Consider the following 25,927-nt stretch of genomic DNA (forward strand, 5'->3'; position numbering starts at 1 on the left):
TTTTAAATTCAAAAAAATCAGTCGTGTCGAGACCCGGTACCGTATTTTGGGTGTTAAAATCGGAAAATTTCGCCAATGGGGATACGATAATTTGAGTTTTATATTCAAATTAGATGTATGATATAGGAAAACATTCCACTAACGGGTGTATTTGATTTATTTTGCTTGTATTTACAAATAATATATTTCGAATGCTCGCCTGTTTCTTGATATTGTCCTCGTGTTGTTCACGGCCGAAGTTTTTCACAATTATCAATAGAGCGCTTCTGAAAACTCGTCCGCGACAGTGAAAATTTTAATTTTCAGAATTAATTGTTTTTAATTTAACGATTTTAATTAATTCTCTCATTTACTGTTGCAAGATTTTTTAATGCTATCTGTTGAATATTTAATTTTATCACTATTTTCAATAATTACGATGTAGACGCTTTATTTGCAATATATATTGCAAACAATATTACAATATATATTGCAAACAATATTGCATTATACGCAGATTATTTTCTCCCGTTTTGACAGAATAAAATTAACTTGACAATGTGTGTGTAAACACAGTGACGACAAACTGCGACAATGAGTCATTCAGGTTTAGTCTTTTGCGAATTAGTTTATTTATAATAATTATATATTATAGGGTTATTGGGATATTTTTTTATCTCACCGTTAATGAAAAATGTTAAATATATTCCTGTTTCAAAAATTGGCTACAATTTAAATCAATATATTTGTTTTGTAATCATTATCATAGAGGGCCGGGACTCTTCCCACTGAAACTCAATACTTTTGCATATTTCACATTCTCTTCCTCCGTTGGTTCACCAAAAGAGAAAAGGGACCGACATGAAAAGGAAACGAAAGCTTAAAAGAGACGGAAAATCGATGTACTAGAGTGCTCGGAAGTAGTTGAGAGGCGCAGAGAGAGAGCTTTCATTCAGAAGACACACGACGTTATTCCTCGCAACGCCTTCTTCTTTTTAACAATCTTCAATACATTTTAGTGAACTTTCTTTTATTTCTGTTTCATTTAAAAATAGTCTTAAATTTCACTATATTTAATTTTTTTCTTTTATTATCTGGAATGTTTCAGCTTTCAACATGGATGATTCATACGCGATAGCTACACCGCACAATGATGTTTTTAATCACGCATTCGCAGAGGTAAATATTTAACAATTTGTAATACGTTAACAATTGTTATATTCCAGATGAACCCTCACGGAGCACCAAGAATAGGAGCTGCAGAAGCAGCTACTTTCCTTAAAAAATCAAACTTGGCGATGCCTGTGTTAGGCCAGATATGGGAGCTTAGCGACTCTCAAAAAGTTGGATCATTAGATAAGAGAGGAGCATTTGTTGCTTTTAAACTAGTCGCAGCTGCTCAACAAGGTAACTTTTATTACCTATTTGGAATCATATTTTGTTGAAAATACGATATGCTCAAAAGTAACCTTAACAGCAAAATATTTCAGGGAAGCCCGTCGCCAATTCTTCCCTCTACGATTCTTCCCTTCAGCCACCACGGTTTGCACCACCTGTACCACCAGCAAACATGCAGCATCATTTCCAACCATCGTTCCCATCGGTTTGACTGAAAAGTGGTTCCTCTATTTCTAAGTGTTATTATTCAGGTTGGCCGTGCTCCTCCAGTGCCACCACCACCACATCCATCACATCCTTATTCGATCTCTTCTCAACAATCTTCTCCAGCTCATCCATCGTCAGCTTTTCCACCACAATGGCCGATAACACCAACTGACCAGGTAGCAAAAACTGAGAATTAAAAACTTTTAAAAAATCTTTCTATTGGCACGAATAGAGAATTGACAGTTATTTTCCTTTACAGATTTGATCAAATATTCTTGTAATTATTTCAGGCTAAATATGACTCCATCTTCCAATCATTGAATCCTGTAAACGGAAAATTGTCTGGTGCACACGTACGCCCGGTTCTGATGAACTCTGGACTTGATGCTCATGCTCTGGCTCGAATTTGGGAACTTTCGGATCAGGACAAAGATGGAAACCTTGATCGAATCGAAATGTCTGTTGCACTTCATCTTGTATACCGATCACTTCAATCAGACCCGGTTCCTGCACAGCTCCCACCAAATCTCATTCATCCTTCGAAAGCAATGTATGCTCACAGCTCACCGAATTTCGCTGCTCCTCCACATCCTCCACGTCCGATGATGGGATCGAGAGCAGGATCTGTGACGTCATTGGATGATGTGAACATGAGTCAATCGTATTCTGCAACGATGCCACGTGCATATCCACCACAACCAGGTCGTGCTTACTCTGCACAGGCTCATGTGAATGGATCACGAACCAGTGGTGCATCAACTCCGATATCTGCTTCTCACTCGATTCACTCATTTCCTGCTGGTGAATGGCCTATCAATACAGGAGATTATGCTGATCAATTTGCTCAAACTGATACGAATAAGGATGGATTGGTTGATGGCATGGATATGAGAGCTCCCATGATGACTACTGGATTGAGTGCACAGATATTAGCACATGTCTGGGCATTAGCAGATATAAAAAAATGTGGACAGTTGAATTTGGAGCAATTTGCTTTGACGTAAGTCTTTCAAGTTTACCAAATATCTAGTGTAACTAAATATTAATTTTCAGAATGCATCTTCTTGACATGGCAAAACGAGGCGAGTCCATCCCATCAGAACTGCCTTTACATCTGATTCCACCTTCATTCCGCCCACCTACGGAACCTTCAGCTTTGCATCATCCTGCTCAATCAGTTTCAACTCCACAGCTCCCAGAAGCAACTTCGATGGAAATTAAAGAAGCTTTGGAAGGCGAAAACGAAGAGATGAAGCAGCTCGCAGAGTCTATTCAATCAATGCTGGTGGAGCGGAAAACTGCAGAAGAAGCTGTTTTACAACTAGAAGCTGATATGACTATTAAGAACTCGAGTATCAAAAATCTGCAGGTTGAATTGGCCACCTTGGAGTCGACAGTTAAACAGTTGGAGCGACAAAAAGGTGAAGCCACACGAAGATTAGCTGATTATGATACTCAAATAGAACAGTTAGAATCAGCATGTAAAGCACAGAAAGAAACGAAAGAAGATACCGAGAAACGAATGCAACAAATTGATGAAGATGCAAAGAATGCTGAGGACTGTAAAGCAAATGATGAAAAAGAAATGGAAGAATTGAAAAAAGAAATTGAAATGCTCGATAATCAATTCAAAACTGTTCGTGGAGAAATTGTCAAAGAAACATCACAAAGAGAGCAAAAGGTGGCCGAATTGACAACTCTAGAACGAAAAGAAGCAAGAGATCAGATACAAATGGAAAAGCTGGATGCTGCAATCGAGAACACGACAAAACTAACAGAACAAGTATCAGATGCAGTCGAAAAATCCGAGGAGGAAATGGTTCAAATTCTGAGGTCGCAACAACGATTATTGTCTACTGTAATCGATCAATCGTTGCTATCCGATGACACTGTTTATGGAGAAACAGCTGGAACATCATCTCAAAATCATGTTCAACAACCACCTGATCCGTTTGCATCCGCCAGAGCAAGTAGGTTTATATTTTTAAGAAACAAAAAGAGTTATGAAAACTTTTATTCTGACTTAAAGTTTTGAAATATGAATATATAACATAAATTCAATTTCCAGATCCTGCTGCTGATCCATTCGCCCAAGTAGATCAGTTCGGCTCATCTGGACATTTTGATGCCGCTTTCCCAACTGATCCATTTGCTCAAGGAGGCTTCCCATCGGATTCTGGCTTCGCACAATCGGCTCCCGCAAAACCTGCTCCACCTCGCCCAGCTCCTCCAAAATCTGCTCGCGAAACACCTGTCAATGATCCTTTTGCGTAAGTCTTAGTGAGTATCAATTTATTTAAAGTCTAAATAATTTCAGCCCATCACAAGGACAATCAACTCAACCGGCTGGATTCGCTGATTTTGCGGACTTTGGATCGGCTTTCAATTGATTTTTAATAATTATACCTTACCCACTATAAGCCCCAACGCCAGTCAAATTGTTTTACTTTGCCCAAATGTTTACCTGTGCCAAGTCATCGACATAATTTATTGATGCACATTTTTAAGATTAGTTTTTTTGCACTTTCCCACTTGAATTGTCACTTTTCTAGGTTATGAAATCAGAGCAATAATGTTATATACTGTAGAATATGAATATGCATGATTATTATGTAAATTATGAGTTATAATATATAGTAAATGATTTGCAGATTAATTTTATGTTGCGTATTTGATATTTTCAGTCTCATGTGTAAAAACGGAGCACAAGTAAACGGGTTGAAGGGGGGGAAGTAAACCGTAAAAGAAATTGATAAGGAAAAAGGAGAATCACAGAAGTTTGAAAATAATAGTGAAAAAGTTGTGTGAAGAAGACATAATTATGCTAGAAATCGAAAGAAAATACAGATTAGATGTACAAGAATGTTCGTGTCGGATTTACATACAGTGGCCAGTATCCTGAAAATAATAATCGCTATATTAGAATTTATTTATATATTACTGTTTACCTTCAATTGTGTCAAATAGAGTTGTCGTTTAGTTTCTATAGTCTTCTGAGGGAACGGATTCAGTTCGTTGAATGCCACTTGAGCTAGCGACTTGAAGTCAATGATATGTTCTTGAGCTTTGCTGAGACATTGATGAACTGTGCCTGAAAATTCTTGTTAAAAAACTAATAAATTTAAAGTTGTAAGTCACAAACCAATAGTTTTACATTGAAGAACGTGAGGTTCGCATATTTTGAAAAGTGCCAGTGCGAATCGAAAAAGAACCTTATTTCCTTCATAGAGGAATGCATCGAATATAGTCAGATAAATAGAATGCGGGAGTACATCTACAAAACACGTCAGGAACCAACTGAGCGCGAAAAGTGAAAGATCAACTTCAAGAGCTCTCAAATGTGCAGCCAATTTTGGAAGCTTTTCTGCTACAAGATCGCGGAGAACTTTCTGATCGGCAACCGCTCCGATCAGTGAGCTAGTGTAATATCCTTCAGGTTGGAGATGTTCCACACATGCTACAAGGAACCAGAACGAATCCTGCTCATCCAGGTTTAACAGAGCAATTGCAGCAAGACGATTGAGTCCTTGGCAGTAGCCGACGTGAGAGTTATGGTATCGGAAGGCGTAGAGTACGTTTCGTAGTTTTTCTATGTTAGCAGAATCTGGCTCGTCGAAAAGTTTATTCGTGGGCAGAGTTCGAGCGAGGTCAAGATCAATCTGAAAAAATAATATGAGAAACTCGAATTTAGAATAATATAAATATACCTGTTTGATGGCTGCATCGTAACTTCCATCCTGCTTCTTTGTTCCAGCCTTTCTGAGCATACTTTGATAGTATCCATTACCCAATTCTGCTTGCTTATCCTTCACCCAATGTGTCACAATTATCTTCCATACACGACCTCTGTAGGCAGGTGGTACTCCAGTTCGAATAAGAGTTTTTAGATCAGGTGAAGACATGATTGCAGTCTGCCGGGATACTGTATTGTTGACAAGGAACGCATCCCACGATTGTAACCATTTCATGTATTCTTCAGATTGTTCCAATTTCGTTGCTTCCACTACGTCTCCCGCTTTTTTCATGTAAAACGTGGCAGTATCCAAAAGATCATCGCTTTCAGAAAAATCATCCTTTTTATAGAATCCCAACTGATCCGTGAGGTTTTGCTGAGATTCTCGAGGTGTTCTTGCCGACTCTTCGAGTAATTCTTTCAACACACCAGGTTCCATTACTGTAGAGCAAAAGTGATTATATTATAACAGAAAATTGTTTAAAAACTCACTTTTTCCTGGTTTTGTCGGAGACTTAAAATGGTTTAGAACCATCAAATAACGGCTTTTTAATTGGTAATAGCAGGCTTCGAGGTCGAAATTTTGACGAATCAGCTTCTTCTCTCGATCTTCCAGAGATTGAGTGATAGCATGCAATTGGACTATTTCCGCATTCAAAAACTGATTCTGGGTACGGTATCCTTCTACGAGATCTTGAAGTTCTCCAATATCACGAACATTTTCTTCGTCTAGAACCCTAAAATAAAATACTTTAAAATTTAAATTGTAAAAATAAATTCGTACTTCCTGGTAGCTTCTTCACAATCAACTGATGATACATCGACAAGAATGCCTTCAGGAACCTCAACATCCGATACAAGTCCATTTGCGTCTGCAGGAATATTCGAGCTTCTTTCAGATATCGATCCTAGTAAGTCTTCTCGATTTTCTTCTTCACACATTCGAAGAATAAGCTCTTCTTTTGTTCGTAATGATTCTCGGAAAGCTTCTACTGATTGTTGCAAATCATTGATCGTATCCTCAAGCCTTACATTTTGATCTTCAAGATCACGAACTCGTCGAGCATTCATGCTATTCGAAATATGTAATTCGGTGACTTGTCGCTCCTTTTCCAGTATATACTCTCGCATTTCCTCCTTATTATCTCCCATATCCTCGATTTTCTGACTAAAATTTCAACAATTTATTATGATTTTAATTAAATAATAAAACTCACAGTGCTTCATTATTTCTTTGAGCTAGTAGAAGAGCAGCTCTCAGCGAATCGACAACTTCCTCCAGACTTGAAACTTTATCAGACAATTCAATAACTTTCTCTTCAGGAGTTAGATCAACAGAAGATACTGTACCTTTCTGAAAATTTTACTCATAGTGAATGTTTGATCACTATTTGAACATACTCTACTTCCAACAACTGGTTCATCGGACGTATTTTGCCGACTTCTGCTCCAAGTCGAAAGATTTCTTCGAATAGCTCGAAAAGGAGCTTCTATACTTTGATCAGCTAGTCGCTTTAATACAGTTTCTGGGCTTTCGATTGTCTGAAAGTATAATTTGAAAGTTTTCAAGTTGTATGTTCACTTACCTTTGGCATCTGTAGAGATCGTTCATTCAGCTGTCCATTTGGATTCAAATACCATTCCGTTGCAGATCCTTCAGCTGGTATTTTCGTGTTGTCTGTGTCTTCAACCACTTCGGCAGTTTCCTCAGATGAGTGAGGAACATCAGAAGATGTTTCAGCGTCTGTTTCTTCTTCAGTTAGGAATTGTGTTCGTTTCTTTGGTTTTGGACTTCTTGGTGGTGGTACTGGAGAAGGAGACGAGCATTCTTCGAGGACCGAAGACGAATTTCTTCCCGTTAAAGACGAAATATCTAGACTTGAATCAGATTTTGATTTCGTTGCCTTCCAGCTTCTTTTCCGTGTACTTTGAAGAGCTTTCATCCATTCATTGCGTTGCTTGTCTGAACTACATTCCAGCGCAATTACTTCATTGTTAGAGCTGAAATAAGTCGATTTTTAACGAATTAATTATATTAAACTCACTGAATTTCAAAACGGCCTTTTTCTCTTGGATCATAAGTGAATGCTGCGCCACTCAATGAGACTCTTCCGATACATTTTATGTCATCTGAATCTTTATACCAGTAAAGATATGGAGTTGAGTCACAGAGTGCGAACCAATAGCGACGGCGTGTTATCAGACCGATCGAACGAACTTCGATCTGGAAACAGTGGATATCATTTTTGTTGATTCCTAAGATTGGCATTTAATGTTTTTAAAAGTTCTTCGGGATCAAATTTAAAATAGTAATGTCATTTTAAAATTTTCTGGACATTTTAAAATAAATCTTTAAATTTTCTGGAAATTTTTCCGAAAATAATATATTTAGGCCAAACTACCGTACCCGATGCAAGTATCCACAGATTGCCGAAGTTTTTAGTTCGCGAGCTGGTGGGCTGATTGTCCCCGGCGCCGCAGACATCCGCGTTATCTGAAGTTCTGAAAGTAGGAATAGATATGAGAGATTTAGAAAGAATAACAAAAGTAGTATTTGTATCGTATGTTCAACGACTCATCGCACTGGACAAACTGGTTTTTTATTCGACCACCAGGCGAGGGAAGGTGGCGAACGGAGAGGGAGAGAACGTATCGAATTTTTATGAAACAAAATGAGAAAAAAAGAAGTGAAATGCAGGAAGAGGTATTGAGAAGTGAAGTGAAAATGAAATAGAGTAAGAGATCAATATGAAATGATTAAGAGATGACTAAAATTAGTCATCAAATAATTTATTGTTGCTGTTTAATATTCGTCCAGTAATCGGGATAATCGGCGAGTTGGCCGATGTTGATAGTTTCAGAGCATCCTTGCATTGCACACTTGATAACTCGCTTTTTGCCAGCAAACTCATGAATTGAATCCCTATCGTAGACGTGTCCACAGTTCTGGAATATTGATTTATTGATATAAAATAAAACTTTTGTTGCAATTTGGTGGTGATGAAATGTTTCGAAAGATAAATAAACGAACAAGGATGGTCAATCAAAAAATAATGAGTCATAAATTGCAGATGATATATTTGCACAACCCGAATGACAAGACGGGGATGAAATGTTGAAAAATAGAGAAAAAATGTTAAAAACTTACCTTACTGATAACTGGATTGACAATATCTTTCTTCGAAATTGGATCCTTTCTACTATGTTGAACTTGCATCACTTCCATTTCATTTTCATCGTTTTTACTTTCATCCCTTATAGATTTGATAATGTCTTTGAAGTACTGTCGCTCGCCTTTCACATTTTTATGGGTTTTTTTCGCCTTCTCGTATAACTCCTCCAATGCTTTTTCCTGCAAAATTATTATTAATATAATTTGTTTAAATATCTGCAACGTACATTCGGAACCTCGTCTGAACCATCTTTCAGGTCATTATGCAACGCTTCAAAAATGTGTTGCATTTGAGCACCTTCAGTCTCCAATTCCATCAACTTCATTGCATCTTTCATCAATGTTTCTTTGAATTCTTCAGAATCTACTTCATTTGAAATAGCATTTTTTGAATTGATATGAAGAACATCCTCAGCAGCCTTTCTCAGACTTTTTCGAATAATTTCCATACTAGTGGCGAGCTGGGTAGACATCTGGAAGGGATTTCACAACTTATTGAACTTCTAAATAACAAAAAAAGATAATTCAAAAATCGTTATATACGAATAACATTAGCCTACAAATGAACATTTAAAATTTAAAATTTTTTATTGAATTAACCCATATTTTCAGAAAGTGATTATGCATGAAAATTTTGAACATAAGGCGATAAAAACCAGGCAGTGAATAAGAAGTGATTAGGTACCCATATTCAATTTTCCTATTCGGACAGAAAGATGGAAAAATATGGAATCTTTGTCGTTTCCCCAAGCTTCGTGTAGAGAAAGCAGCTTTTGTAAAGTAATTCGAACACTTGTTTCACATCGATCCAAATAGTCAAGATCCAACGTGTTGGAGACTGATCTGAAAATAGTAATTTTTCATTTTAAAAAGCTCAATCAAAAAAGCTGCAGTCATGGCTGTAAATGTTTTTTTTTTTGGAAAAAAATACGAAAAATTATGCTTCACAAAACAATTTTGAGTAGAAAAAAATTAAAGTCGAAATTTTAAAAGAAAGTACAATTTTGGTCAACTTGTTTTAGATTTTCAAAATGAAGTTTCAAACTTAATAATTCTTAGTTTTGGTTTTTTGTTGCTTTTTTTGTGTTTTCGGTGGAAAAACTTTTTGATCTGATCTGAAAGTTGAAATTTAAATCCAATGGCATTGAAAGTGCCAAAATATTAATTTAAATGTTTGCATTTAATAATTGTATAACTTACCGTAACCGTATCTCATCTGTCATAGTCATAAACATATCCATATTTTCATGAACCAATCGTCTGATTCCAATGCGTACAACAAGATCTGAGAGCTTCTTGTGACCATCTGTAATCGCATTTTCCACCTGCTTCAAGCTTGTTGCATTCACAATTTGATCACGTGCCGTTCGAAATACATAGCGAACCTGGAAAAGGATATTTGAAAATTATAAAAAAGATATTTAAGAAAACCTTATCAGAGAACAACTCTCTGAAATGTGACACAACTTGTTCGAGTGTGAATACAAAGAAACGAAGTTTTGTTCTAAGTGCTCGATTCATTTTCTCGATTGCATTCGTTTTGTGATGAGCGAGAGAAACATCGATTGTGGATTGTGGACATTTCATTCGAGATAGTAGTTCTTCTGAAACAAAAAATGTAAAATTACATCCTTGACCGGTTGAAAAGCTCACTGTCATTAGCCATCGTAACTAGCAATTCTCTGGTTCGATATGCGCTGTGTGCAAACTTCATACACTGATTCATGACGTCAATAACTTCGGGACGAATGAATGAAGCCAGCATATGCTCGAGCTGAAAAACATTTAATTTTCAAAATTTTATTCCAATGCTAATACCTTGCATGTGAATTCAGATTTTGTTGAAATCCATGAGAATATATTCATATTTTCCTTACTCATCCGACCTCTCGATGCCAACCAAAATGCATCAGCAAAGTTGGTAACATTGGAATCTGATCGGAAGACTGTTGTTGCATATTGCTGTGAAATCGAACCAATGACAACATTCTGAAAGAAAAAGTTTTTGTCAGACACCCATCAATTCTCCGAACTGATAATATTTTTTTTTATCAGTAAATTTAAATCACATGCCTCTAAGTCGACCCACAAGTTGACAAATCGGTTGTTTCTATGTAATTCATTGAGTAGCTCTTGTGCAAACTGATCCTGAAGTAGGAGACATGTATCAAAAAATAGAGATCGGAATTCATCAAATGGTAGAAGATCTTCAGTGAATTTAGCTGCGGCTCGTAATGAATCAAATGCATTCGTGAATGTTTTGACTGGAAATTCAATTAATCCAACACGGATCCGACATTTGACTGCTTCAAGAATGATTTCAATCAGTTCTTCATCCCAAAGTAACGATTGAACTTCTTTGATATCTCGACAAAGTAGAATTTGAGCATCCGGTTTGACGTCACTAAAAATAAAGTTTTAAATTAGTATTTACGGAGTTTTCGTTATAATTTTCAGATTATTTTGATTATTAGTAACATTTCAAACACCATCACTAATCACTTATTCTCCACACCCTGATATCAACCCGTTTATCTCATGGCCATTCTAGCGGAAATAAGTGAAATATGCAAATATCTCTCTAGATATCTCTTCCGAATATGCAATATTTCGCATGGAAATCAAATTAAAAAACGCTGGAGAAATTTGAGAATTGACATGATGGAATTTTTGGAGGAAATTCTGAAAACAGGTTGAATGATGAATGACCATAGCTAGAAAAAAGTATAAAAAGCAATGAGAGAAATCTGATAATTATGTCAAGTCTGAATATGACGTCGACAGCTACTGCATACGCGGCTATTACCGTCGGACTCGTTTCGATCGGATTCATTCTTTTTGCTGTTCAAGGTATCAGCTCCAACATCGAAGATATCCGAAATGAGATGAATATTGAGATGGATGCATGGAAGGTAAGTAAATATAAAGTCCGTTATATGTTATATAGTAATAAAAATGTGAAATTTTAGTTTGAAACTGACAGTCTCTATCGTGATATGCAAAAGTTCGGCCGTGTTAAACGTCAGTATGGAGGATATGGAGCTTCTGGAGCCAACCCAACACCTCACGGTGGATTCCCAGGAGGCGCATCCCCAATGAATCCAGGAAGCTTCCCAGGAGTTGTCGGAGTGCCACCACAATTCAACCCAACACAAGGAGGAGAACCAAATCCAGGAGGATCTTGCAACTGCCAGGCTGACAATTCGTGCCCAGCTGGACCAGCTGGACCAAAGGGAGCTCAAGGATCTGACGGAATCGACGGAATTCCAGGAGTGCCAGGAATCGATGGACAGGATGCTGACGATGCTCAAGCTCAAACTCAACAATATGCAGGATGCTTCACTTGCCCACAGGGACCACAAGGACCACAAGGACCACAAGGAAAGCCAGGAGTTCGTGGAATGCGTGGAGCTCGCGGACAAGGAGCCATGCCAGGACGTGACGGAACTCCAGGACAGCCAGGAAGCCTCGGACCAGTCGGACCAGTCGGACCACAAGGAGAACCAGGATCAGAAGGAGAACCAGGAGCTGATGTCGAACATCAAGTCGGACTTCCAGGACCAAAGGGAATTTCTGGACCAACTGGACAACCAGGAGATCAAGGACCACAAGGAGATACCGGAGCTCAAGGTATTCCAGGAGCACCAGGAGAGCGTGGACCACGTGGAGACAAGGGAGATAATGGAGAGAACGGTTCTGCTGGAGCACCAGGAGAGGAGGGAGAGCCAGGAACTGATGCCGAATATTGTCCATGTCCTCAAAGACAGGAAAGTGCACCAGTCAATGGAAACCAGGGATACAAGAACAGACGTCATTAGATGCGATTATTTATTTTTCTTCTCTTAAATATTTATATAAATTTTTCAAGCAAGAATCTTACGTTTTAAAACTTTAAAAATCATAAAATTGAAACTCACTTGTGCAAAACAAAATAGTCGATAGCTGCAGGAACTCTTCCAATTTCGAAAATATGATCCATAATTGACAACAAAGCGCGAATCCATTTATTTTGTAACAACTTGACAACATCCCTCTTCTTTGCGATGGCATCCATTTGTGTTAACAGGAATACACGATTCCAAGAGTTTTCAATATCTTCCCATAACCAAATATGTCTTCCAACATCATCGCCAATCACTGCTCTCACTATTTCCACCTCTTCCATATTTTTATTTAGTCGAGCCAATGTCTGTAAAGGATCTTCCAGTCGCTCAGCACGAAGTTCGTCGAGATGACAAGCGTGATCTCTAAGAAATTGTTTCACCCAATCACAGAGTACAGTAATCAGTGTCGGAAGCATCAGTTGACTGTGTTCTTCACATCTCTCCACAAATTCACATATTTCGTTAAGCTTCCGATGAGTTCGAGTGAGGTGGTCGGCCAGTGTTCGTAGCTAAAATAACTTAAATAATTGATAGAAGAAATATTAAAAATTTACATAAGATTTTTGAATATTCGCATACGGAGATTCCATTGGAAAATAATAATCCGAGTTCACTTCAAGACCACCAGACGTCAATCTGTATAGAGGCATCGACACACGATCAGTGCATATTCTTCGTTGAGTATTTTTCTGAATTATAACGTTTATTTTTGATAAAAATTATTTTAGTTTTTGAACTAACTTTAACAGGTAAATCAATAAAGTCGATGAGATGAACAGCGAGCCGTTGTTGAGTGAGCAAATAACTGTCTGTTCTCAAAATAAAATGATTAATATTCGTTTTTGAAAATCCGAATTTCTTACCCATTTCTTTGATGTTCCATACTCTTTCTGTACTCTTGACATCGTTTTACATTGCTATCATGAAACTTTTTTATTTGATGATTCTTACGAGATGAGTTGAACTTCTAAAAAAAAACAGTTTATAAAAAGTTTTCGTTCATCTTCAATTACCTGTAGAACAGCTGGAAACGGATCTCTAGGTGTCGTGAGACATACTGCAGAATCAGCACGTGAGATGTCTCCGCTTCCTCCTTCGTCACGATCTTCTAGACAAGAATTGTAGAACATTGTCTGAAATTTGTTCTAACTATTTCTATATTTGGTTCCCTACAGTACCTCCTGCGTGCATTGATCGAATTCCACAGAAATTCCAACATCGTCGTCTTCATTCATACCTGAATTATATTTTCCTATTTTCAAATACCACAACACATAAATAGAAATTCTGATGAATATAAATACAGATAATTGAATATCTTCTCAAAAATCAAACGACAAAAATTTATTCGAATTATTATTCGTCTCATAGAAGTATCATAATCAAAACACTAAAACTACTGAAATTGTCTAGAAATAACGAGAAAACAGCTCATCAAAATATCTACATTGAACCGATTACCAATCGTTCGAATTAAAAGCTATAGGACTGAGTGAATAAGGGGAAAAGCACCAAAATTAGTTAAATTCAGACTAGTCATTTTCATGGCGTTGGCGGAGAGTCCGATCGGAGATAAGAAGATGCAAATTGTTCGAGATTTCGGAGAAGAAACACTGCTTTTCCTCTGAAAATTAATTTTATTAATTCTTGACACAGATCTAAGAGGACATACTTGATTGTTCCCAATGTTCGAATTGTTGAATCAACTGCATCAATTTGTGTCTTCTGTACATCCAAATCGTTTTTCATTTCTCTATGGACTCCACCAACAGTTGCTTTCAATCCGTCAAAGACTTGGTCCATTTCTCTGAAAACAACAAATTGAATTGAAAACTATACGGTTTAAAAAATACCTGATAGCTTGTGTTTCACAGTGATGAGTATGAGCTGTTGAAACTTGTTGCATTCGAGCAGCTAAATGTGATCTGAACTGTTCTTTCAAATGTTGTTCCTTGGCTCCCGAATTCCAGCGCATTCGTTCCCATGCATATAGTCCAGCGTAGGCCGCTCCTCCGACAGCAATTACTCTCCAACCAACAGCCTTATACACAATACCACCAACAACTAGCACTCCAAGACTTCCGTTTGCTAAAAATGCGGCTGATGTCAAAACCATTTGAGTCATCATTGCCTGTTCTTCGGAAGCTGCAGAAGCTTCTGCATCTCTCACTGAATTCTTTTCGGATTGTTGTTTTAGTGATAATGGAGTAAGCAAATTGGTGTTGATTGCAGTGACAGGTTGGCCGCTTCGATACGCAATGATGCGACGAATTATTGCGTGTAGACCAAATGTGAATCGGAACTCGAGGTCTTCATGGAAATCACTGAAAAATGTAAGAATGAAACACAAAAAATCCATCGAAACTCACTTGACAAGAGCAGGGACATCGACACAAATGCTAAATTTGAAAGGAGCACGATATCGCCACACTTCTTCAAGCTTATTCTGATAAGGTTCGGCGAGGATTTTTGTCACATATTCTGGAAAAAAAATTTTTTATAACACATCAGTTCCCAGATAAACACTTACGGAACATATCATTCTCCAAATTCCAAATTCTTGACATTAGGCCACCGGTACATCTAGCTTCCAAATCACTGCTCAAACATTTGTCCACAAAGATTGCCAAATCCTCTTTATACTTTGTCATTCCGGAAGAGCTTCCATCGAAAGGTTGTTCAAATCGATCAATTATTGCATCAAGTCGTGCTATTTCTTCAAAGAAATCAGCAGAAACTTTCAGATGAACTTCGGCTCGCAGTTGCTCTGTCTGCTCACGGTAAGCTTTTTCAAATTGAGTGAAGTTTACACGGCATTCATTGAAAGTCCTGGTGGATTCGTTTAGATTATTCTGAAGCTTGCTTCTCTGCTCAGCTGCAGAGGTTAGCACGCTATTCAGATTGAGCCGCATTTTTCCGATCATTTCATGAGCTCTCCTGTTATGAGCTTCGAATTTCGTGTGAATCGCCGATCGAGAGATACAATGCTCAAAATGTCGTTCGAAATTTTGGAATTCCAAGGCTCTTGTGCCATGACCTTCTGCTTGATAGGCTTTTTGTACCAGTCCCCTAGCTTTTAATCGTGATTCCAAAACTTCTCTCGATGAAACAAAGAAGATTCGATCATTGACTTCTCTTTCTGAGCACACTTCAAGCTCATCGACCAAAAACTGACGGAATCTCGTCAAATGCTGCTTTTTTACATCTTCGATGTTTTCTGTTTCTGCTGCACTGGCGTCCCATCGATTATTGAGAATAAATACGTTGGGCTTGCTAAGCTTCTTCGCGACTCGAAGGAAGAAGTTCTTTTCGGCTTGTGTCAATGTTGATTCCGCATTTGATACAAGCACAAATACATCTGCATCTAAACAATGTTTGTCAATCCAGCTATCGAATTCTGGAGAAAGATCGACACCAGGGCTATCAAGTATGACGACGTCGTTTTGAAGAAGTCGGCATTCCCCTGATTCCGATTTCTTTGGATGAAACACTTTCAAAAGAGAATCCTGTCCCATTGCCGGAAGATCTGAATTTTCGTCACTCAGTGCGTGTCCAATTTTTCCAAGCATTTTCATATCAATCTTTTGGGGATTATCATCTAATTGTAGATGGCCAACTTCGCCTTCTGAACCTTCAACCTGGAAATTTCAAAAATTTACAATAAAATATGAAAAAAAAGTGATTCTCACCTGCAGAAAGCAACATGTTGTATGTCCCATTCCCTGGGGCAACACTTTCTCATGAAGCATCGCATTGATAGTTGTACTCTTTCCGTTGCTGGTTCTTCCGAAAAATACAACCTTCATGTTATCTCTTTGAAATGTGTCCATTATAGTTTTGATTGAATCGCCAATTGCTTCGATTTCTTCCCGCTGTTCAGAACTAACAAAGTCGTTCTCTTTAATATCTGGAACTTTTGTGGGTTTATATTTGCGGCGAAGTAAAAAACAGAAAATACCTTTGTAAACACCTTCTAGTTCAGCCACATTGTCTTTCAGTTCTCCATAGACATCCCCAAGAACCTTTTTAGCTTCTCGAAATCGAAGAAGTGGTTCATTATCGGCAGCACGACGCGAATTTTTCACTGAAAAGTTTATTGCATTGTTTTTTGAAAGGTTGAATAAACATACAGCTGTGAAGTCCACGATGATTAGAATCACCACTGGCCGGCAGAGTATGAACTAAGCTTGCTGTGCCAGACATTACCTGAAAACTTAAATATATTTAAAGTCTCATAAATCAGCCGGAAATTCGATTCGAGGATTACGAAATCGCTTAAAAGTCTAGAAAACATTAAATCTTATTTGAAATATCGAAAAGGTTATACAAACATCAAATTATTCATTGGAATAATAAAAAAAAATGAAAAGGAACACTCGAATTATCAGAGAATTTCCATTTCTGTCTCCGTCGCGAGCAAAAAAAGAATGTTCACTGGAGCGCGCTCTCTGTACACAAAAGAATCGATTATCGGGAGACAACGATTTGTGAGAAAAATTAGTTGTCTATCGAACTATTTTTGATTAAGAAAAGTTACTGTGCTTTAAATTGCCGTTTTAAACATTAAAAGATATAAATAAACTTTATGAAAGCAGTTTGTAGAAAATTTGTGAATAATGCTTGCTGCAAATTTTTTAATCAGCAAGCCCCCGTTCTTGAAATTCTGCAGTGTCTCTTCTTAAACTTCTGATTGCTTTTTGGATTTATATATTTAGAAAGCAAAAACAATCGAAACATTTCTATTGATTTAGCGGTATTCTATTAAGTTTGAAGTAAAAAAAAACATAAAAAACATTTATTCACTAAATAATTCACTAAAGTACACCGTACATGCAATGAGACCGGATGCAGGAATGCAGAAAAATCATAATTATAAATAGGAAACAATATTCAGGAACAATCCATATTGTCGTTGAAGGTACATTCGTCATCCGAAAGGCTTAACGGAATTTTTGGGCGATTACTATTTGGCTTGGTCGTCTTGACTACGTTTCCATTTTGAGATGATTGATATGTTGATGAGGGATATGTCTTTCTTGGTTTAAATGATTCCGAGTTTGAGGAAGACGGTTGAAGAGTGATCTCGTCTGCTAGTGGGATCGATGGTCGAGATTTTCTGGGAGCCTGAAAACATATTTTAATTTACAAAATAATAATTTTTTGTTACCTCTACTTTGTTTTCTTTAACAAAACCAGCATTGCGACCAGCATCTTTTTTGGCTAAGTCGTTGATCCAACTTTCCAATTCGCGATGTTTCTTTACACTTTTAACAGCTTCGTTCCTTTTGTATTTTATGTCGTTGCTAGTGTATTTGTTAGAATGAGAATTAGCATGATGTTCTTTCCTAGTAGTTTGTCTTCTATCAGAATTCGAAGACTTCCTTGAACTATTTAGTTGATCCGAATCCGTTTGTTGTTTCTTCCGACCATGAATGGTGTCCATGAATGATTTAACTGTCTCAACGTGCAGATCATGAGTCAGTGCTTTGTTTGAAAGATTCACATCCTCGGTGACGAGTATAATAGCACGATCATTGAGGTTCATTGTAGATGGAATTGACATTACTGAAAATTGTGGTATATTCTCGAATCTTAATTTAAGAAAAAAACTTACTTTCTCTTTTTATTCGCAATGCAGTTCTTAGAATCAAATCATCTACAACAGTTGTGTTTGCACTGAAGCCGTTTATCTGAATCTGTTGCTCTGTGCTCGTCTCGACATGCAAGTACTGATTCTTCTCTTCCAGAAGATCTTTTATACTATTATTTGCACAATTAGCTACAATTCGAGTGTGTCCTGATCCGTTTTTAAGACCATCTAGCTCAGATAATGTAAAATATGGAATGACTGTGAGAATTTGTTCTGAAAATAATAGAAATTTCAATAATAATATCATTCTCTATATTTTACTTTCGATGGAAGCATTGAGAACATCAGGATTTCCCAGAAGAGCACAGGTATCGAATATGGCACACGCACGATAATGCAAATCTTTGAATGGTCGAACTTCAGAAGACCATGGAACACGTGGTAGCATTTTATTGGAATGAGATTCTACCTGCAACTGATTTTTATTTTAAAAGAGCTTAATAATTATATCAACACTAACGCCACTGCAGCTGGGAATGTCTTCTTTTTTCGTTATTCTCTCCGAACTGTCCGATCTTCTTGGCCTCTTCCATGAAAACTCTTCATCATCCAACTTCTCCATAGACTTCCGCTTTGGCGGGGGTACCACATCGACTTCCTAAATTTTAATGAATAAATTAATCTGTTAATTGATAATTAATAGTTACCATTTTATCATCATCCATGGTCCCATGGATATTTTCCTCTACATCTTTCCGTTTTCTCGTTTTCGCTTTAACCGGAGATTTTTCCTCATTTTTTCGGGTGTTTGGATGATCCCATAAACTTTCTTTTGTCTTATCATTCGTATAAAACTTCCGTTTCTTTTCCGTGTGCCACCAGGCTTTCCATGGAGGTGATACATTTTCCGTTTTATCATCTAACCTAACTTTTTTTGGTTTTTTTGGAGAAGCCATTATTTGTACTCTGAAAACTGGTGAGGTCCTAGGAATAAAATCATTCGTGGGAAACAAAGATAAATTGAGCAGCATGGTTAAAACCGATATAAAACAAGCGATTTTTGATTAAAAACATTAAAAAAAAATTATAGTTTATATACAAGTAAAAATTCATAATTTAATAAAAATTACACATTTCCACTGAAAAGACGATTCGCATTTGCCTCAATTAATTGGAATTCTGGTGTTTCTAATCGATCACTGAGAAACTTCCTTTCATCTTCTGTTAATGTTTCTTCAAGGCGTCTCAGTGCCATCAAAATTTCAAATTTCCTTTCCAGATACCCTTGCTTCGGCATTTTTTGAGATCGGTAGTTGGTTTCTGTCTGAAAATTAAATTTTAAACGATAATATCATTGAGATTAGTTACCATCATCAATTTTTCTCGTAAAAGACCAGTATGTTTTCCAGCAAATAAAGCCATAATTTCAGGTGTTTTGAAGGCTTTACTTATTGCTGTTCGAATCGCAATTTTAGTCGCCGTGAGATCATCAATTAAAGAAACATCTCCGCCTTGCAGGCGTTCGACTATTTTTCCATATTCCTGAAGTTGATTTACAGTGTCTTCACGCAATTCCCTGTATTCGTCTTCTTCGAGATTATTCCTGAACAAAGAAACATTTGAAAGTAAAAAACAAACAAAAAATTCACTCACTCTTCTTGTTCTATTTCTGCTAACTGCCGGATCAATCGATCAATAGTTTTTTGAGCATTTTTAATAAGCAAATCGTCTACTCCCATGACGAGAAAATTAATTGCAAGAGGAATTTGCAAAAAACAACAAACAAAAATGCTGCGCGTCAAGTAAAATGCATTTCGTAAATCGAGTGTACGCAAACACCATGACGCAAAAGTGCATGTTTTTGGAAAACCTCAAAGTTGGATTAAAAATGTTTGGTATTTAAAAGTTTTGCAGTATTCCTTTATATTCGGACAATTTGAAGTTGAATACATCGAATTCTGAATAGGAAATTTTAATTCTAAACAGAGTCTGCAACATTTTCCATGAAAATCGAGCTATTGTAGTCTGCCAACAAAACATTGCTACGGATAAGGAAACTTAGAATGTTTATTTAGATCTGGACAGTATATAAAAACTTAAAATATATTCAGAAAACAAAAATTTAAACTCCTGGAGCATCATTAATGGTGACAGTCTGGATTTCAACGTCTCCATCAATTTCAAGAGTCTTGATATCGCTTGGCGATCCACGGTGGGAGAATGTGGTGAATCTGCAAAAATATTGATTAAAATCAGTAAAATTAAGGAATTTGAAACCTTTCATTGTTAAGGAAGATCTGGAAAGAGTACTCTTCGTTGATGATGGTGATATCGAACACTTGCTTCTTATCAAGTGGCATTTTTCCTTCTCTCTCTTCTTTTCCCCAAACATTGCTAGTCATTGCGTTTCTGACAACAGCTCCCTCATTGTATCTGATGGAAACTTGAAGTGCATACTCTTTGTTTTCACGGTACAAGTTGACATTGACACGCTTTCCTGAAAGTTTTCCATGTGAATAAACGGACATTTTATTTTTTGTACCTTTTGGAAGAGCAGAAATATCCAGTCTCTTTCCTGGGGTAAGACCAGCAACTGCCATATATGGGTTAGGGAAGATTCTTCCTCCATAGTGGAAAAGACGAAGTTTTGATAGATCTCCACGGATTGAGACGTGATCAATCTTAAATTCGAAGTTGTTTGATAAACAATTTTAAAATCAAACTTACTCCATCAAGTGGAAGTCGTTGAGTGAAGACTCCAACCTCAAGACGGTTAGCAAAGACCTGGAACTTTCCTTCAAGAATACGAACACGCAAATCAAATTCTTGTCCGGCTTTGAATGGATTGCTAATTCTCTGCTCATCTTCAGACCAGTTTCCGTTTTCGAATGTGTTGTAGATCAACTTTCCGCTGCCGAGAAGTCCTGAAATTTATTGTTTGAAATTCAAATATTATAGTATTTTTTTAAATTTAATTTATGGATCGGTTGTTCTGGAAACGAAAACATTCAACTATGACATCAGTTTCTTTAATGATAGAAATTGTTTTTGAATTGCTACTTTTTAAGCGTAAGTATTGGTTATCATTATCTTTATTCATGATCTTGCAAGTTTGGGTACTGTCGTACAAATTTTTTGCGATACTATACCGGATCTTGAAATTACTCATTAAAACACTTACCCTCATTAAAACGAATAGAGAAATGAAGTGGAAGATCAGCATCTTTAGCTGATCCTTTGTGGAAGTTAAAATCCACACGAGTTGGCTTCTCAGAAAGAGTTCCAACGGCGTGAATAGTTTGTCCAACTGCAAGTGGCTCACTGACACGGGTCTTGAATGGGAGCTTCTAAAAATTTGAAACAATAATTTTCAGATTCTAGCCAGTGTCTAGATAACTAACGTATTCTTGTTCTCCGATGAACTTCTTATAGTTTGTCTCCTTTGGATCAGAAGCATCTCCTTGGCATGAAACCAAGGCTGCCAAAGATAAGCAGACAATCGTTCTTGTTATCATTCTGCAAGTATAAAATTGAAAGATTTTTAATACAATTTTAAAAGAGAACATCTTCAAAATCATGCGAGAATGTTACGTGACACTATAGAAGCTAAATGGCAAACTTTCGAAGAAGCTGCTTCAAACTCTTGAGCCATGGACAATTGGCAAGATAAATGTGTTGATGATTCGGGAATCTCCACCCCTTTCTTCAATTGATTCATTATATTACACCAACACATTTTCCTTGTTTTCCATTGGAATGTTCAGGCTCCGACCAGAGGCCATGCGGAGAAGATATCAGAGGGGGCGAAGGTTTGAGCTTTGATCAGAAAACGGACACTAAAATAGTGAAAAACACTTTGGTCTCCTGGATGAGTAAGCAGATGAGAGTCTCAACAAATTTCAAAGTTCAAAATGAAAAATATATTTATTGTGTAGAGGTATCCAAGGGAGCAGCATCACATGGGGTGTTTGATGGATTTACGATGTTCGCATGGACAGCTTGGAGGATGTTGAAACATTGTACTAATGTCGAAGAACCTTAATGTGATGTGTTCATTATTTGAAGCATTATGAAGATCTCACCAAAAATACCAAACATCTATACAGTAAAAGTGTTTTCACTCTGTTCGCGTTCCAGGTGGTCCTTCTGTTCCTGCTGTTCAAAAAAAATCCAAAGAAATGGGAGAATAAGGCTTTATATTTTCCAAATATTTTCAGAGTTTGCCCAACCTTTGTTCACTTCTAAACTAGTCTGAAATCGAACTTTTAAATGGCTTTTAAGTATTGGAAACTATGAATGGCAAATCGGAGATTTATTATGGTTTGAAAACGAAATTTCCGAGGTACAACATGGGAAAATCATTATTTCGGAGTGGATTCCTCATTGTCATTTGCACAAGGTTTGCTTCCTTTCGAGAGTTTCTGATTCCTTAATTTGTTTTGTTTGAATAAACTATTGCTTTTCATTTTTGGAATTTGTCTTCAGCTTCTTTCGCTTCCTTAAATGTTCAGTGACAATAAAACAAACGTTATGCAAATTATTCGAAATTTTCCAAACAATATGGGAAATCGGCCACCTCACTGTGCTATTGTAGGCGGGAATTTTCGACTATAAAAGTATCCGTGCATCACATATTTTTTGTTTCGACACCTAAAATGAAGGCCCTTCTTCCCTTTTTCATATTTTCTGTTTTTATTCTTTTTTGCACATCAAAAGCCTCTCTACCGAAGAATATCATTCAAGAGCATATTAAAAAGTAATAGAGAATTACATCTAAAAGTTTTATTGAGTTAAAAACAAATTTCAGACATGCTGACTTCTCTGTGGATCCGTGTGTTGATTTCTATGCCCATGTGTGTCCATGGAAAGTTGAAAGATATTTCATGGAAGATCTGAGCAAGCTGAAAGCTGGGATGGTAGCAAAATATAGAAAAAAGCATCCAAAATTTGATAAGTTTGTAAGTTTTAAAGTGTTTTGAATGGGCAAGCTAATTTTTTTTCATCAGAAAGGGGAAGATGCCTTCGCAATAGCAGAAGCTCTGAAGCAACTTAACATTGAGCAACTTAAATCGGAGTGAGCTTTCATAGAGAAAATAATATTTTCATGTTGTGAAAAAAACGAAAATTGTGAATTTTCAAATGCACCTAAAATTTAGCTAATTCGATTTGCAGATGCAAACCCAGCAAACCTCGCCTTTCGTCGTTTTTCATCAGCGCTCAGGATAATAGAACAATTGAAAATGTAGATGAAGTATTATTCCCTGGCTTTGAAAATTATCCATGTGAAGAAAAAGCAGCAATAATTATAAAAGAAGTTGGAGAAATCGAAGATTATGTATATCTTTCTTTAAATCAGGAATATACATTTTAAGGTTCAGACAACTACCCGTAGTGTTTTGGTCAGTGCTGTGAATGGATTCATTACAAGTAAATTGGTTGAAAAATTGGATGTAAAAGCTAGAAAGCTATTCAATAAGTTCAAAAGCGTGATTTCAAAGGAAATAATAAAAACTCCATGGGCGAAGAATTATAAAGCAATTGAGCAATATGTTGAAGCGCTCAGCAATATCACTTTTCGAACTTTTGCTGATGTTCGGATCACTGTGAAAAAAAGCATGGAGCTTTATGAGAGCACTGAGAAAGATTGTAGAAAAAAGTGAGTTTCGAATTGCAGAAGAATGTTTTCCGTTTGAAACTTTCCCAATGTATATCAATTTTGGTTCCTTACTGTTTGTTAGAGCTTAAGTGTCGTTTATGTATGTCAAAGTGTCAAAAATTGGCTGAAAATTAGTTCCATCTATAGTTAGGAAAAATGTTCCATAAACTACCCATTTCCTAAATTTTAGATTAGACGTTGCATTCTCTCAACCAACTGCAGAATTAGTTTGCAAAGGTGTTGCTACAAGAAAAGCGGAGGAACTTCTGGATGAACCCATCGAAGACATTTTCCCACAGGACCAAGCAGGAATACTGAAAGACGTGTGGCAAATGTTTAATTCGTTTGATGTACGAAACAATTTTCAAAAATTCATATTTTTTAAAACTATTTCAGAATAGCGTTTACATTGGAAATGAGTTCCTGCTTCTTCTGAATACGGACTACTTTTCTGATTTGGTAATTTCCCACATAATTTCAACAAGAAATCATTCTCAATTTCAGTACGGGAGCATCGGGTTTTCAATGATCCATGAAATCATGCACACATTGGTATTTGACGATAACGATCTAGACAAGCCACTTTCAAAACTTTGGACAAAAAATGCAGATTGTGTAAAGGATCAAGCACTCAAAACATGTGAAACGTTTCCGACTGTAACTGAAATGCATAACATGAAACCAGTAAGTGATAATTTCCTTTTTCAATTTCCTCCAAAATAAAAACTGCGAGGAATTCAAACAGAAAAATTAGAGTTGGAAAATCGTGATTCTAATTGTAAGTCAGTCTTTTTAATAATTCGAGATTTTCTCAGTTTTTTGTGGCCTATCAGGAAATCGGAGATTTTCAAGTAATCTACATTAACCGATTGACCGAAATTCACTTATAAACTCAATTTCAGGCGTGTAATACTACAGTAACATTCGAAGAAGATGCTGCTGATTTAGCTGCGTATCGAATTGCGTGGAGAATTTACGAAAACTCCTATGCCAGAAAAACGGTTGTTCCGAACTATGAGGCCCTTGATAAAAAGCAATTATTCTTCTACGGAGCTGCAGTTTTCTTTTGCAATCAGGTATTCCTTGTGACTGTCTGAACTTTATGAAAAATTGAAATTTCAGGATGGAATGTCCAGAGTTCCATTTCAAAACCTTGCACATTCAAACAACTACCAGAGAGTCAATTCCTTGATGTCTCAAATGAAACAGTTCTCCGATGCATTTAAGTGTAAACCAACTGATAAAATGATAACGAACAGAGCCAAACATTGTGAGTTGTATGGATCAGGATCGCCGATGACTAGAAAGAAGAATGCTGGAAATTATTATTAACATACTCTCTTCATCGCATAAATATCCATAAAACTGCTAATTTAGTTATAGTTTTTTTTAAAAATTTTATTTACAAATGGTGAAATTTATTATTTCCCTCTAACACTGAATTGGGGTCGAACCCTTGGTGTATTGCGCCTTGCACTCCCTCCTGCCCCACTCGGCCACACACAGCCAGTTTCGAGCCGTCGGCGTCTCTGTCGGAGGCACTCTCTTACAGTTATTCGCTTGCCTCGAAAGATGTCTGTACACACATTTGTATAAGAGGAGATGTCTCGCAGTGTTAGTCGGTTTTAACCCAGTTACTCAAGGTACGCTGGAGTTCTGACCTTTCGAAAGAGAGTGTCAAACAACTTTAATTTTTGGAAAAGCTTCGCTGGGGTTATCCGGCGAAGCAAACATGAATTTATCTTTAAAGAACTTTAAAGATTATGATGAATCAAAAAAGATGATTCAATATATTTTTTTTCAAACTTCAAAAGATGAAAGTGAAGGAGTTTCGATTTTCTTTCTCGATTGGATAACACAACTTCTGAACATATGGTCAATCCAAAAAAAAAAGAACGATCTATCAATGAAACTTTATTGAAAGTGTTATTGAAGTGTTGGGAAAGTTAGATTTATGTTCTTTGGGTTGTACTCAATAGAGAGGTTCTTGCGACGAGCCATACCGTCTCCTTAAAACCATTCACGGCGGAACTGCTTGGCAGCTCCATCCGGGGTGTTGGTCCATTCGACGGTGATACGGTCGTTGTTGGTGTCGTCTTGTCCGAATGCGAAGGCATCACATGAAACTGCCAACAGTACATCTTCCTTGGGTTCGGGCACTCCACATGGTGGATCAACTCCAAGTCTCTTCATGTTGGTGGTCTTGTTTTTTAGGAACCTTGATGTGATACGTGTGCTTGTCGTCATATGGTGCATTGAATACGTGCCCGGCTGGGTCTGGATGTCTCCGAACCCCATTCCGCTGCGT

The 25,927-nt window shown here is 37.0% G+C and overlaps 11 protein-coding genes and 2 non-coding genes across 14 annotated transcripts; 5 read left to right on the forward strand and 8 right to left on the reverse strand.

The window, feature by feature from the left end:
* Positions 1-1,087: 1,087 nt before the first annotated feature.
* Positions 1,088-4,238, forward strand: ehs-1 (Eps15 (endocytosis protein) Homologous Sequence). Of its 2 annotated transcripts, NM_001027328.7 has the most exons (8): positions 1,088-1,158; positions 1,206-1,386; positions 1,470-1,582; positions 1,629-1,760; positions 1,875-2,584; positions 2,638-3,554; positions 3,653-3,854; positions 3,902-4,238. In NM_001027328.7, exons 1-8 carry the CDS (start codon positions 1,096-1,098, stop codon positions 3,972-3,974), a joined length of 2,391 nt encoding a protein of 796 aa, NP_001022499.2. In that variant the 5' UTR covers positions 1,088-1,095; the 3' UTR covers positions 3,975-4,238. The 2 variants fall into 2 exon arrangements, 1 of the variants encoding a protein (NP_001022499.2); NR_151580.1 differs by having other exon boundaries at positions 1,096-1,158; positions 3,653-3,974.
* Positions 4,232-7,819, reverse strand: tbc-2 (PH domain-containing protein). The gene is made up of 11 exons (NM_062755.9): positions 7,725-7,819; positions 7,363-7,541; positions 6,904-7,318; positions 6,719-6,859; positions 6,535-6,671; positions 6,102-6,485; positions 5,810-6,054; positions 5,292-5,758; positions 4,727-5,243; positions 4,533-4,675; positions 4,232-4,482 (listed from the first exon to the last, which is right to left on the reverse strand). Exons 1-11 carry the CDS (start codon positions 7,800-7,802, stop codon positions 4,462-4,464), a joined length of 2,727 nt encoding a protein of 908 aa, NP_495156.1. The 5' UTR covers positions 7,803-7,819; the 3' UTR covers positions 4,232-4,461.
* A 143-nt stretch (positions 7,820-7,962) lies between these two features.
* On the reverse strand, positions 7,963-8,962 carry ZK1248.11 (E3 SUMO-protein ligase NSE2; the record flags this gene model as incomplete). Its single annotated transcript, NM_001393084.1, has 3 exons — positions 7,963-8,263; positions 8,466-8,669; positions 8,717-8,962. The coding sequence occupies 3 exons, from the start codon at positions 8,960-8,962 to the stop codon at positions 8,108-8,110; spliced, it is 606 nt and encodes a 201-aa protein (NP_001380006.1). The 3' UTR covers positions 7,963-8,107.
* Positions 8,963-9,057: 95 nt separating this feature from the next.
* Positions 9,058-13,612, reverse strand: gtap-1 (Dynein heavy chain 7, axonemal). The gene is made up of 12 exons (NM_062757.7): positions 13,552-13,612; positions 13,387-13,506; positions 13,237-13,340; positions 13,115-13,187; positions 12,928-13,062; positions 12,407-12,882; positions 10,563-10,893; positions 10,308-10,478; positions 10,143-10,263; positions 9,921-10,093; positions 9,690-9,874; positions 9,058-9,332 (listed from the first exon to the last, which is right to left on the reverse strand). Exons 1-12 carry the CDS (start codon positions 13,606-13,608, stop codon positions 9,167-9,169), a joined length of 2,112 nt encoding a protein of 703 aa, NP_495158.3. The 5' UTR covers positions 13,609-13,612; the 3' UTR covers positions 9,058-9,166.
* Positions 10,750-12,398, forward strand: col-74 (Nematode cuticle collagen N-terminal domain-containing protein). The gene is made up of 2 exons (NM_062758.8): positions 10,750-11,401; positions 11,459-12,398. Exons 1-2 carry the CDS (start codon positions 11,261-11,263, stop codon positions 12,305-12,307), a joined length of 990 nt encoding a protein of 329 aa, NP_495159.2. The 5' UTR covers positions 10,750-11,260; the 3' UTR covers positions 12,308-12,398.
* Positions 13,613-13,703: 91 nt separating the features above from the next.
* fzo-1 (Transmembrane GTPase fzo-1) lies at positions 13,704-16,579 on the reverse strand. Its single transcript, NM_062760.8, has 8 exons — positions 16,504-16,579; positions 16,332-16,457; positions 16,063-16,280; positions 14,904-16,011; positions 14,743-14,854; positions 14,227-14,697; positions 14,046-14,180; positions 13,704-13,997 (listed from the first exon to the last, which is right to left on the reverse strand). The coding sequence occupies exons 1-8, from the start codon at positions 16,574-16,576 to the stop codon at positions 13,916-13,918; spliced, it is 2,325 nt and encodes a 774-aa protein (NP_495161.1). The 5' UTR covers positions 16,577-16,579; the 3' UTR covers positions 13,704-13,915.
* Positions 16,580-17,156: 577 nt separating this feature from the next.
* On the reverse strand, positions 17,157-18,929 carry ZK1248.15 (WW domain-containing protein). Its single transcript, NM_062761.9, has 6 exons — positions 18,671-18,929; positions 18,484-18,621; positions 18,285-18,432; positions 17,988-18,236; positions 17,541-17,938; positions 17,157-17,497 (listed from the first exon to the last, which is right to left on the reverse strand). Exons 1-6 carry the CDS (start codon positions 18,917-18,919, stop codon positions 17,264-17,266), a joined length of 1,416 nt encoding a protein of 471 aa, NP_495162.1. The 5' UTR covers positions 18,920-18,929; the 3' UTR covers positions 17,157-17,263.
* A 109-nt stretch (positions 18,930-19,038) lies between these two features.
* ZK1248.19 (Beta-catenin-interacting ICAT domain-containing protein) lies at positions 19,039-19,790 on the reverse strand. Its single transcript, NM_001027326.2, has 3 exons — positions 19,617-19,790; positions 19,332-19,566; positions 19,039-19,287 (listed from the first exon to the last, which is right to left on the reverse strand). Exons 1-3 carry the CDS (start codon positions 19,700-19,702, stop codon positions 19,090-19,092), a joined length of 519 nt encoding a protein of 172 aa, NP_001022497.1. The 5' UTR covers positions 19,703-19,790; the 3' UTR covers positions 19,039-19,089.
* A 224-nt stretch (positions 19,791-20,014) lies between these two features.
* On the reverse strand, positions 20,015-21,479 carry lec-5 (Galectin). The gene is made up of 6 exons (NM_062762.11): positions 21,365-21,479; positions 21,145-21,310; positions 20,691-20,887; positions 20,506-20,644; positions 20,241-20,460; positions 20,015-20,194 (listed from the first exon to the last, which is right to left on the reverse strand). The coding sequence occupies exons 1-6, from the start codon at positions 21,476-21,478 to the stop codon at positions 20,086-20,088; spliced, it is 945 nt and encodes a 314-aa protein (NP_495163.1). The 5' UTR covers position 21,479; the 3' UTR covers positions 20,015-20,085.
* Positions 21,480-21,774: 295 nt separating this feature from the next.
* ZK1248.21 lies at positions 21,775-21,890 on the forward strand. The gene has a single exon (NR_051111.1). It is a non-coding gene; the product is annotated as an Unclassified non-coding RNA ZK1248.21 (non-coding RNA).
* A 725-nt stretch (positions 21,891-22,615) lies between these two features.
* Positions 22,616-24,996, forward strand: nep-25 (Peptidase M13 C-terminal domain-containing protein). The gene is made up of 10 exons (NM_062763.3): positions 22,616-22,719; positions 22,771-22,921; positions 22,970-23,037; positions 23,136-23,298; positions 23,342-23,619; positions 23,810-23,969; positions 24,016-24,078; positions 24,124-24,303; positions 24,522-24,695; positions 24,742-24,996. Exons 1-10 carry the CDS (start codon positions 22,619-22,621, stop codon positions 24,949-24,951), a joined length of 1,548 nt encoding a protein of 515 aa, NP_495164.2. The 5' UTR covers positions 22,616-22,618; the 3' UTR covers positions 24,952-24,996.
* A 244-nt stretch (positions 24,997-25,240) lies between these two features.
* sls-2.1 lies at positions 25,241-25,350 on the forward strand. Its single transcript, NR_002629.1, has one exon. It is a non-coding gene; the product is annotated as a small nuclear RNA sls-2.1 (small nuclear RNA).
* A 279-nt stretch (positions 25,351-25,629) lies between these two features.
* On the reverse strand, positions 25,630-25,917 carry ZK1248.17 (MSP domain-containing protein; the record flags this gene model as incomplete). The annotated part of the gene is made up of 1 exon (NM_062764.3): positions 25,630-25,917. The coding sequence occupies one exon, from the start codon at positions 25,915-25,917 to the stop codon at positions 25,630-25,632; it is 288 nt and encodes a 95-aa protein (NP_495165.1).
* Between the last annotated feature and the right edge of the window lie 10 nt (positions 25,918-25,927).

Source organism: Caenorhabditis elegans, chromosome II (assembly GCF_000002985.6).
Source record: "Caenorhabditis elegans chromosome II".
Lineage (NCBI taxonomy): Eukaryota > Metazoa > Nematoda > Chromadorea > Rhabditida > Rhabditidae > Caenorhabditis > Caenorhabditis elegans.

Coding starts and splice junctions, on each gene's coding strand:
- ehs-1 (NM_001027328.7), top strand. CDS start 1,096: ATGGATGATTCATACGCGATAGCTACACCGCACAATGATGTTTTTAAT. Junction 3,555..3,652: donor GTTTGCATCCGCCAGAGCAA/GTAGGTTTATAT, acceptor TTCAATTTCCAG/ATCCTGCTGCTGATCCATTC. Junction 3,855..3,901: donor CCTGTCAATGATCCTTTTGC/GTAAGTCTTAGT, acceptor AAATAATTTCAG/CCCATCACAAGGACAATCAA.
- tbc-2 (NM_062755.9), bottom strand. CDS start 7,802: ATGTCTGCGGCGCCGGGGACAATCAGCCCACCAGCTCGCGAACTAAAA. Junction 7,319..7,362: donor AAAGGCCGTTTTGAAATTCA/GTGAGTTTAATA, acceptor GACTTATTTCAG/CTCTAACAATGAAGTAATTG. Junction 6,055..6,101: donor TGTGAAGAAGCTACCAGGAA/GTACGAATTTAT, acceptor ATTTTATTTTAG/GGTTCTAGACGAAGAAAATG.
- col-74 (NM_062758.8), top strand. CDS start 11,261: ATGACGTCGACAGCTACTGCATACGCGGCTATTACCGTCGGACTCGTT. Junction 11,402..11,458: donor TTGAGATGGATGCATGGAAG/GTAAGTAAATAT, acceptor GTGAAATTTTAG/TTTGAAACTGACAGTCTCTA.
- gtap-1 (NM_062757.7), bottom strand. CDS start 13,608: ATGAATGAAGACGACGATGTTGGAATTTCTGTGGAATTCGATCAATGC. Junction 13,507..13,551: donor TCGATCAATGCACGCAGGAG/GTACTGTAGGGA, acceptor AACAAATTTCAG/ACAATGTTCTACAATTCTTG. Junction 9,875..9,920: donor GAGAGTTGTTCTCTGATAAG/GTTTTCTTAAAT, acceptor ATCCTTTTCCAG/GTTCGCTATGTATTTCGAAC.
- fzo-1 (NM_062760.8), bottom strand. CDS start 16,576: ATGTCTGGCACAGCAAGCTTAGTTCATACTCTGCCGGCCAGTGGTGAT. Junction 16,458..16,503: donor TCATCGTGGACTTCACAGCT/GTATGTTTATTC, acceptor TAAACTTTTCAG/TGAAAAATTCGCGTCGTGCT. Junction 16,281..16,331: donor ACTAGAAGGTGTTTACAAAG/GTATTTTCTGTT, acceptor CAAAAGTTCCAG/ATATTAAAGAGAACGACTTT.
- ZK1248.15 (NM_062761.9), bottom strand. CDS start 18,919: ATGGCTTCTCCAAAAAAACCAAAAAAAGTTAGGTTAGATGATAAAACG. Junction 18,622..18,670: donor CCATGGATGATGATAAAATG/GTAACTATTAAT, acceptor ATTAAAATTTAG/GAAGTCGATGTGGTACCCCC. Junction 18,433..18,483: donor ACATTCCCAGCTGCAGTGGC/GTTAGTGTTGAT, acceptor AATCAGTTGCAG/GTAGAATCTCATTCCAATAA.
- ZK1248.19 (NM_001027326.2), bottom strand. CDS start 19,702: ATGGGAGTAGACGATTTGCTTATTAAAAATGCTCAAAAAACTATTGAT. Junction 19,567..19,616: donor GCAGAAATAGAACAAGAAGA/GTGAGTGAATTT, acceptor TTCTTTGTTCAG/GAATAATCTCGAAGAAGACG. Junction 19,288..19,331: donor TACGAGAAAAATTGATGATG/GTAACTAATCTC, acceptor TTTAATTTTCAG/ACAGAAACCAACTACCGATC.
- lec-5 (NM_062762.11), bottom strand. CDS start 21,478: ATGATAACAAGAACGATTGTCTGCTTATCTTTGGCAGCCTTGGTTTCA. Junction 20,888..21,144: donor CTCTATTCGTTTTAATGAGG/GTAAGTGTTTTA, acceptor AATAAATTTCAG/GACTTCTCGGCAGCGGAAAG. Junction 20,645..20,690: donor AACGACTTCCACTTGATGGA/GTAAGTTTGATT, acceptor TTCGAATTTAAG/ATTGATCACGTCTCAATCCG.
- nep-25 (NM_062763.3), top strand. CDS start 22,619: ATGAAGGCCCTTCTTCCCTTTTTCATATTTTCTGTTTTTATTCTTTTT. Junction 22,720..22,770: donor ATTCAAGAGCATATTAAAAA/GTAATAGAGAAT, acceptor AACAAATTTCAG/ACATGCTGACTTCTCTGTGG. Junction 23,038..23,135: donor ATTGAGCAACTTAAATCGGA/GTGAGCTTTCAT, acceptor TTCGATTTGCAG/ATGCAAACCCAGCAAACCTC.